Source organism: Pan troglodytes, chromosome 13 (assembly GCF_028858775.2).
Source record: "Pan troglodytes isolate AG18354 chromosome 13, NHGRI_mPanTro3-v2.0_pri, whole genome shotgun sequence".
Lineage (NCBI taxonomy): Eukaryota > Metazoa > Chordata > Mammalia > Primates > Hominidae > Pan > Pan troglodytes.
The window spans coordinates 121246134-121256104 of record NC_072411.2 but is presented as its reverse complement, the minus strand read 5'-3'; the positions used below and the strand labels follow the sequence as shown (position 1 = coordinate 121256104).

Below are 9971 nucleotides of genomic sequence, written 5' to 3'. Positions count from 1 at the left end.
CGCCCCTCTCACCTCTGCTGGAATATCCCCACCCCCACCCACCACCATTAAGGAAAACCTACAATTTTGCAAGAAGCCTTTGTGTCTCATTTGCTGTGGTTAGAAAATTCCACTGCAAGTGGTGAGGAAATTTCCTACCTGGAGCTACCCCTTGGGACTCCCAACCTTTTTGGAGCTCCCAACCTTTTCCTCTTCCCCCTCTACCTCCCCTTTTCTCTACACCCCCCACCCCCACCCCCACCGCCGCCTTTTCCCAGCTCACTCTGTCGCCCAGACTGGAGTGCAGTGGCTTGATTTCGGCTCACTGCAACCTCCACCTCCTGGGCTCGAGCAATTCTCCCATCTCAGGCTCCCAAGTAGCTGGGACTACAGGCGCATGCCAACACGCCCGGCTAATTTTTGTTTGTTTTTGCAGAGACGGGGTTTCACCATGTCGCCCAGGCTGGTCTCAAATTCCTGGGTTCAGGAGATCCTCCCACCTGGGCCTCCCAAAGTGCTGGGATCACAGGCGTGAACCACTGCGCCCGGCCCTGGGAGATTTCTTAGCTGTGACCCCTGCACCACATTCCAAAGCCCTCTGGGCCTCCACTTCTTCATCTGCGAAATGCAGGACAATAACAGTATCTTCCTAGCAGGTCAGTGTTAGAATTGATGGAGTTCACGCACCCGAAAGCCTGAGCAGAGAACTCGGCCTGAACTAAGCGCTTCATCCTCAGGGGCTAACTCTCAGGCAGACGTCGAGGCTGGAACCCTTAGAGCCTGGAGCTTTGTGGGAGACCCGCAGCGGCACCGGTTGAGCCGAGCTAAAGCCCAACATTCTTCCTACCTCCCGCGGCGAGCCACTCCCTGGGGGGCTATTATGCCTAAACACTGAGTAAACCGCGCGGCCCTCGGGGCGGTCGTTTCCAGCGCCCGGCGCCGCCGCGTGGCGAGTCCTGACCACCGCCTCCTCTCCTTCCCGGGCCCGAGGACACCCCGGGGGCATGGCGCAGGATCTGGGAACGCACGCTTGGGAGGAAAGGGGCCGCGATGGACCGATCCCCCAGGAAAAAGAGGACTGAGCACATGAAGCGAATCCTTTGGGCAGAGCCTTCTCTACCTCCGCCTTAGCATCGCCCAAAAGAGAGGCCTGGACTAGGGCCGAGGAAGGCTGGCGATTAGACTCTGGGAAGAACTTCCGCTCAGCGAGTCAGCAGCGCGGTCTTAGCCCGAGGCCCCGGGGAGGCCAGGTCCCTTCGTCCCCGAGGGCCGGGACAGGGAGGGCGCGTTCTGCCCCGAGGCCTGGCGTGCCCTGCCTGGCTCAGGCTGAAAAGAAAGAAAGCGCGGAGTCAGCCTGGGCTGCGGCGGGCGCGGGGTGCGCGCCTCAGCACTTTCTGTTGTCTTCCCCGCGGGCTGGGGCCACAGCGGCGGCTGCGGGAGAGGCCTCGGCTCCCCAGCGGAGACCAGAGCCGACCGCAGCCTGCCTGCTGACTCAGCGACCCCACCCCCGAGGGAAAGGGTGCGGGCAGGGGGACAAGGCCCAGGTATAAAGCTCGGCCCGCCCGGCCGCGCGCAGCCTCGCAGCCCGTCCATTTCCCTCGCGTGCCGCGCTCACCCACCCGGTGAATGCCCGCTGCTGGGGTGGGGAAGGGAGGGGAGCACGGGAAGACTGCGAGCCCCTGGCAGCCGGGTCCAGAGCTAGGCCGGGTCCAGCCCCCGCGTTCTTCATCCGCTACCCAGGTTGGGCAGGCTGTGTGTGGCTCGAAACGGGGCTCTTGAGACGCTGAGCGCGTGGTTCCACCCTTCCTGTCCGCAGCGGCATGAGCAGCGCCACCGCGCCGGGCCCGGCGCTCGCTAGCCTCACGCTCTGGGACGAGGAGGACTTCCAGGGCCGTCGCTGTCGGCTGCTAAGCGACTGTGCGAACGTCTGCGAGCGCGGAGGCCTGCCCAGGGTGCGCTCGGTCAAGGTGGAAAACGGCGTGTGAGTGATTGCCTGGCCGCGGCTGGGCTGGGTTGAGGGGCACTGGGCTCCACCGGCCTAGGCTCAGAGCCTCAGCCCCCTGTCCTGTGAGCCCTGGAGAGACCTGCCAACATGGGAAACCCCATAGCCTCCCCAAAATTCCCCACCCATCGCAAGATAAATCATGGGAAACTGTGTATTTTTGTGCTAGCTAAAGAGACACAGGCGAGAAGCGACCCCTTGAGGGTTCCTATGGGACCCCACCGTGAAGGGGTTTCTAGTGTACTTACACCCTTCCCAGAGTTTTTCTCTGTGCAAAATTAGAAGGCTCTGCACTTGGCTTAACAAAAGAAACCCAATCCCTTTCCCTGGCCCCACCCTGGTCTCCCAGAGCCCAGCTTTTCCCACCCTGCCGCCCCCTATCCCTGCCCCAGCTGAGGTCCCAGTTTCTGCTATGATATTCAGGAGGGGTCCTCCAATGTGTCCCCATGCAAAGGCCTAAACCCTTGAGGCAGGAGCACTGGGTCGGGAGATCTTCATAACCAGGAAAACTCTTTCCCAACCTGGGGTCCTTGAGGGGGAAGCCTGGGCGCCTCAAACCCCAGAAAGCAGCAGGTTTTGGACCTTTAGTTCCGAGAGGGGCTGGATTGTCATACAATGGGGGTGTCAGGGGAAGAGTTTGGGGTTGGAGAAAAACATTGTGCTTCTCAGTCTTTTCAATCATGGCCGGCAAGGGGGAGGGCAGAGAGGGTGCGGCTGCGGCAGATACCTCCCAGCTCTTCTCCTTTTCCAGTTGGGTGGCCTTTGAGTACCCCGACTTCCAGGGACAGCAGTTCATTCTGGAGAAGGGAGACTATCCTCGCTGGAGCGCCTGGAGTGGCAGCAGCAGCCACAACAGCAACCAGCTGCTGTCCTTCCGGCCAGTGCTCTGCGCGGTGAGCACAGCCCACTTCTCCTCCCCTGCCTCCTAGCTCCAGGCCCTGGCCTCACCATGGCACCTAGAAAGGCTGTTCAAGCCCTGCATGGGGGGTGTGTAAACAAACTCCGAGATGGGTGGTAGTAGCATTATTTCTCAGAATCAGAAGGGTGTCTTCAAGACAGTTGGGATTGTGGGCGTAGGCCCGGAGCCCAGAAATCATCACCACGGACAGCGCTGAGGCCATCCCAGTCCTGAGCGCCCAGGGTTCCCCCACATTCCATCGTCCACACGTGTGAGTGAGTGCCTCTGTCGTCACACAGCCATGTGAGGTCAGGGTGACTGCTGTTAGCCCCATACACAGGTGTGGAAACGGGGCTCAAAGGGACAAAGTGGCTTGCCCAGGGTCACTGAAAAGAGTCAGTCTCAGTGTGTTTGTGTGTGTGTTATTGTGTGTGTAAGCGTGTTGTTAATGAATCAAATACACCGAAAGAGAGGACCTCATTTTCCATTTGTGCCGACCTGGTTACTAGTAGGGCTGGGAAGTGGAGAGCAGAGGACCCAGCCCAGGCCAGCCCAATTCTTCTGTTCCAAGAGGCTGAAGAACCCTGCGGTGGGAAGGCCGGAGCCAAGATGCAATCAGTATTGATGCCCTGACATGTCTATTCTGATTCTACCACCCAGTACCTCTTAGCTGGGCACTAATCTGTGAGAGGCTGTGCGAAGGGGCTGGGCAAGGGATTGGGTAGTTAGTCAATGAGGACCTCAGGGAACTGTTTTGGTGAATGGGACAGATTTCTCTAAGGACCTCTGATTTTTCTCCTGCAAAATGGGCCCATGTCACAAGATGCTCTCTAGTCCTGACCTGAAAGGGTCTCTGGAAATCCTATCCCCCAATCACCTCCTTATCTCAAAGTCATGGGAGGGGCCAGGTTTGGGGGAGCCTCTGAGCGATCCATTTCCCAGACTGCCAGGGAGCTGATGGGGTGAGCTCTGGGAGTGCCTGTGGGTCCTAGACAGCTTCACAGCTTGTGTGGTGCAGTGGGTGGGGGAAGTGAGGCAGATGATGTATCCGTTAACCCTTTGGAAGCCCTGATCTTTCTGTCCTGACCTTGCTGTGCCTCAGAACCACAATGACAGCCGTGTGACACTGTTTGAGGGGGACAACTTCCAAGGCTGCAAGTTTGACCTCGTTGATGACTACCCATCCCTGCCCTCCATGGGCTGGGCCAGCAAGGATGTGGGTTCCCTCAAAGTCAGCTCTGGAGCGTGAGTTCTAGAACTGGAACCAGGGAGACAGAAGAGCAGGGAGGCAATGGGGACCAAGGAAGAGGGTGGAGAAAAGCGATGTGGAGAGGGCGCTAAGAGAGATATTGGGGACTTGGAGGCAAGGGGAGGTGAGATGATGGAGTCAGACTGGAAGGGAGGAAATGTGGAGGTCCTAGGAGAATGGGGGGCAGCGGGCAATATGGGCACAGATGAAGGGCTGGAAAACCTGAGGGGGTGGAGGAAATAGGGGGTGGATATAGAAGACTGGATGAGAACAGTGATAGAAAGACTGGAAGCACTGGGCAGGGGAGGGAGAGAGCCACGTAGAGAAAGTTGAAGCAATGATTTTGGAATTGGGGGTTGGGAGCTACAAAAGGGGGGCTGCTGGTGGAGAACATAGGGTGGGGGTGGGGTCAGAGCTTACTCCCCGCCTCTGTACCCTCACTGGCCTAGGTGGGTGGCCTACCAGTACCCAGGCTACCGAGGCTACCAGTATGTGTTGGAGCGGGACCGGCACAGCGGAGAGTTCTGTACTTACAGTGAGCTCGGCACACAGGCCCACACTGGGCAGCTGCAGTCCATCCGGAGAGTCCAGCACTAGGCTCCATGGCCCCAGACACCTTCCCTGAGGACACTCAATAAAGGTTCCTGAATCTTCCTGCCCCTCTTGCCTCCTTGGTGTCTTGCTTTGTGATCTCCATCCTCATCTTTCTGAAGGTCCCTCCCTGCCAAGCTGACCCTCCCCACAGTCTCCAGCATCCTTGGCTACGAAGCGTAAGCTGGCTGAGGTTGTGTGTGGGTAGGCTCTGGTGGGGCTGACAGCAAAGTGCTGGTAAGAATCTTAGCAATTCTGGCTGGGCGCAGTGGCTCATTCCTGCAATCCCAGCACTTTGGGAGGCCGAGACAGGTGGCTCACAAGGTCAAGAGATTGAAACCATCCTGGTCAACATGGTGAAACCCCGTCTCTACTAAAAATACCAAAATTAGCTGGGTGTGGTGGTGCACACCTGTAATCCCAGCTACTTGGGAGGCTGAGGCAGGAGAATTGCTTGAACTTGGGAGGCGGAGGCTGCAGTGAGCCGAGATCGTGCCACTGCACTCCAGCCTGGCGACAGAGCAAGACTCCGAAACAAACAAACAAAAACAACAACAACAAAAAAAACCTTAGCAATTCTGTTAAATGGCACCAGTCCCAAACCTCTCCTTGGTAAGGTCCACCACTATGGGCCCAGGGTACTGCTAGCTCAGATGGCACCTTTGCCACCTTGTGGGTGGGGTGGACACACCCCAGCAACAGGGCTCATAGCTGGATTGCAGCTTCCACACATCTCCTGGCCCAGGTACCATCATGCAGGGCAGAACTTCCTTACCATGCACTGAAGTTCTGGGCTTCCTCTGTAACCCCAGAGCATTTTCAACCTTTATCTTCACCCAGTTCCCTGCCCAGTCAGGGAAGCCTGAGCCTCCTGCGTTGTCCCATTTCCTCCATTCGCAGGAGGGGAGTTAGTGGGAAACCCCACTGCTTCCCAGGGCCTTCAAAGGGGGGACTTCCACCCTCTGAGCCCAGCCCCCAGACCCTTTGAACAATGACAATCCCTTGCAGTGGTGTTGAACTCCAGCATTTACAAAGCATCTTCGTATCCCCGCTCTCAGCTGCTCCATACCACCCCCTCTTCACTCTTCCTTTCCCTCCCTACCCTTCAGAAAACTGGTGAGCTGTAGAAGTCACCCCTCAGTTGCTAAGCCTGGGTTCTGGGCAAGTGGCAGGTGCCCATAGGCATGGCAGGGCTGAGTATGGTGGCAGCCATTAGAGCCTCTGGCACTAGTATGGGTTTTTTCCCAGTTCCCTCTTCGGTCCAGTTGGTGATGCCCCCCCAACCCCCACACAGACAGAGCCTCTCAAGATTCTTGGGACTGCCTTCATCCTGTCCTTCAGGGATTCTTGTGTTTTCAAGTCCCCAGTGGACCTATCAGTGGGGAAGGGTGGCTCTAATTATTGCCCCAGGCCAGGCAGGGCAGGACAATGCCAGGGAGCAGTCAGACTTGGGCCTGAAATCCCCAGAGGTTCAGCTGTGCAAAGTCAGGCAGCTGCTCCTTTGGGAAGAGCTCTGGACCATAAGTCAGAACACCTGGGACCCAATTCCCTCACCTTGTAAACTGGGGCTATTGGCCACTGTCCTGCCTGTCTCACAGGGGCTGTTGGGAGGATTCCATGAGAAACCCCTGCAAATGTTTGTGGTGTTATGGAAAAGCACTGGGGTAGTCAATGTAGGGACCTCCTTCCCCTACTTCCCCACTATGGATCCTAGGGTTGGGTCAGGGAACCAAGGGAGTGAGCTTTGGGTGGCGTATAAATTTTGCTTTACACTCGAATGGGCTCTAGAGTCCATGGCCCTTGTTGCATTCAATCCTCCTAATACTCTCCAATTTCATCTATTTTACCAAACTGGGGGTCCAAGGAGAAGCTTTGATGACATCACCCACTTAATTGGTGGCAAAACCAGGATTTGAACACAGAGTTCTTGGCCCTAAATCCAGGCTGTTAGGTGGAGGCTGAACTGAGCTGTGGCTAAAAGCCACAGGCCTCAGCAGAGCCCCAAACTTCTGTGGGCCCCAGAGGAACCTGGGGTTCCTGGCTGGTCATGGGCACCTCCCCATCCCCTTGTGGAATGGCAATATTTACAATAGCTACATGTATAGAATCTGTTCTAAGCCCTTCACATGTGTTATCTCATATAAACCTCATCATTCTGTATGGCAGGTACTATCATACCCATTTTATTTTTATTTATTTTTATTTTTATTTTGAGACGGAGTCTCGCTCTGTTGCCCAGGATGGAGTGCGTTGGCACGATCTCAGCTCATTGCAACCTCCACCTCCTGGGTTCAAGCAATTCTTCCACCTCAGCCCCTGAGTAACTGGGATTACAGGCACCTGCCATCATGCCAGGCTAATTTTTGTATTTTTGTAGAGATGGGGTTTCACCTTGTTGGCCAGGCTGGTCTTGAACTCCTGACCTCAGGTGATCCACCCTCCTTGGCCTCCCAAAGTGCTGGGATTACAGGCATGAGCCACTGCGCTGGTCCATACCCATTTTACAAATGAGGAGATGCAAGTACAGTACAGAGGCTATGTTACTTCCCCCAAAGTCACATAACCAGGAAATGGGAGAGTCAGGAGTTGAAACTAGAACCCAGGCAAACTGGCTTCAGAGCCCAGCAGGCCACTTCCCCACTGCTTGCTTTGGGGAGCAGGCAATGAGCAAAGGGAGATCTGGAATCTGCCCTTGACTGAGCTGCTCTCCCTACAGGGGTATCTGTGGTTGCTGGGAAGAATCAGCAAGATGGCTTCAGGAACTAGAAGTATGACTCTGAACTGGGCTCAGGTCTCTGGGTCTCCGTTTCCCCATCTGTGCAATGCAGAAGTCAGGGGAGCTAATATTTGCTGCAGCCTTTGCCAGCATGGACCTTCTAGGTTTTCTGGACCTAGAGGTCATGTTCTGCTCCCTACATCCATCTACAGCTAAGGAGTGGGGGTCGCAGAGGCAGTCTAAACTCGAATGCTTTCACCTTCTGGTCCTCCATTCATTCTGGGCAGGCTGGCCATCTGCAGAACCACATGGCACCAGCGCTCAGCAGGGTAGGGAGGGGATGAAGGGGAAACTGCCAAGGACTCTCCTGTTGGCTTCCCTAGCTGTACTTGCAGAAGGAGAGGATGGAGAAGATCAAGACTCAGGTGGGTGGAGATGACTGCCCCCCATGCACACATTTCCTGGTGCTCCACCCCCTCAGCAAATGACTTCTGGGTAAGACTGAGGGATAAAGCCTGTACTGTTGATCCTTGCCCAGCTCACAGCTGGGATATTTGGGTAGACCTCACTAGGACCCTCTCCTTTACACCTTAGCCTCCCACTGAGAGCATTAAGTGGGTGAATTTTGATGCCTCCCAGCTTTCCCAGCTCTTACCTCCTGCCCCTGGCTATTTTCTGTTCTTACCTCCTGCTCCTTGTTTTCTGTCCATAGTGGGTGGGGGAAGCAGAAAGAGGAATGAGAAGGAGAGGGATTGGGATCTTGATCCCAACTTCAAGGCCCTCACCTTCTGCGGAGCCCTGAGTTTGGTCCACAGGGAACATTCCAACCTCTAGTCTTTGCTCCCACCAGATTCCAGGTCCACATCCTGAAGGCTTCATCCCTGTCCCAGTAGGATCCTCCCAGGTCCTGGGATCCCTCTTTTTCCCTCCACACTCTGCCTCCCACTCTTCTCCCTGGCTCCTTTGCACCCTCCACGAGCAAAGATGAACACTCCAGAAGTTGCAGCAAATGAGGGTGAACATGGGCCCTGTAGAACCCCAGAAGTAGGAGTTTCCAGCCATCCTCAATCAGGCATCCCAGGACCAGGCACTTAGCAGGAGACCTGCCCATTCCCAGGCCTCCTCCACCCCTGGGCTCAAGCAATGAGAGAGGACTTTGAGAATACCAGTTTTGACAGTACCCGTTCCATACTGCAAGGCTGCAGAAGGTGGGCTTCTGGGCTGGAGCCTCATCTTCAGCCAGCATCCTCCTTAGCCTGCCTCTCCAGAGCCAGGAAGCCCCATAGGTACCCAGAGAGACTCCAGGCCACTTGGGAACCACATCAACATCTTTGCATGAGTTAGAAATAGGAATCCTTTTCTTGGAGTGGATTCCAGCCTTGTACAGTGCACAACCCTGTCTTAACCCCTCCACCTCTCCAGCCTCGTTCAGGGATAGCCAGAATGGGAGTAGTGGTGAGGGTGGGTGGCAGACTGGGAGGACAGGGGATGGGGAAGGATGGGAGTGGAATAGTTGTACAGGGAAGTAGCAGGGGGCTCAGGAACCCATCAGGGAAAGCCAGGACAGATTCTCAACATCTTTAGAGGCCTTCAGCAGTCCAGGCCACTACTAATTTGTGGGGACTGAATGAATGAGAAAAGGAAGGGAGGGAGAAGGATGAGAGGGAGAGAGAAGGCTGGAGGGGAAATGAGAGTCGGAGAGAAAAGCCTAGAATAGCCGGTAAAGAGAGACCTAGAAGGGGGCGGGGAGGACGGAAGAGGGGGCCACCCATCATAAGTTGCCAGGAGAGATGGCCCAGCACCAGGCCTGAGGCTTGGGGGCCCTAGAAAGGCAGGAAACGGGCCAAAGCAAGAAGGAGATAGGGAAGGGGTTCGGGTCTCTAGGGAAGAGCAGAGAGTGGGAGAAGAGGAGGAGGGAGCGGGGGTGCGGGCAGAGATAAAGGGAGCAACGGCTGCAGGGCCGGGCGCGCAGCGACAGGCGAGAGGGAGGGAAGCGGAAATTTAAAAGTGAAGATGCAGATAACGCAGCCTGGAGACGGGAACCCGGGTGGGGATAGAGGGAGGGAGGGGGAGGAGAGTGAGCGGCGAGTGGAGCGGGAGCCGACTGGAAGAAGGGCACTAGGGAGGGGGCTGTGGCTGCTGGGGTCCGAGGTGGGGCCGGGTACACCAGCCCCATCACTATTTGCAGAGAGTCAGGGAGGCGGAAAAGACACGCGCTCTAGGCTCCCATCAGGGCACATGGCCCGGGCCCATCCCCCGCGCGTCTCCCCGGCTGCGGGGCGCGGGGGGCTGCCGTGTGCGCTTGGCTGTGGCGCGGCGCGTTGGAGACTTTATTGCGATGGGACGATAAGAGGGGCGGGGGCGGGGTCCTGGGGGCCGAGGCGGCAGCGCTTTAATTAAAACGGAAATTGCGGCCCCTGGCCGCGCGGGGGCCGGAGGGTTCCAAGCGGCCCCTTAGCTGGAAGCGTTTCTCCAGGACCCCCCCGCAACCCCCGCCACGCCCGGGCTGCCCCCTCCCGCCAGGCCCTGCCGGACC

At 56.9% G+C, this 9971-nt stretch overlaps 1 protein-coding gene across 1 annotated transcript; it reads left to right on the top strand.

Moving 5' to 3' along the window:
• The first annotated feature begins 910 nt into the window (after positions 1-910).
• CRYBA2 (crystallin beta A2) lies at positions 911-4786 on the top strand. Its single transcript, XM_016950532.4, has 5 exons — positions 911-1601; positions 1796-1960; positions 2733-2874; positions 3982-4124; positions 4578-4786. Exons 2-5 carry the CDS (start codon positions 1800-1802, stop codon positions 4723-4725), a joined length of 594 nt encoding a protein of 197 aa, XP_016806021.1. The 5' UTR covers positions 911-1601; positions 1796-1799; the 3' UTR covers positions 4726-4786.
• Positions 4787-9971: the final 5185 nt, after the last annotated feature.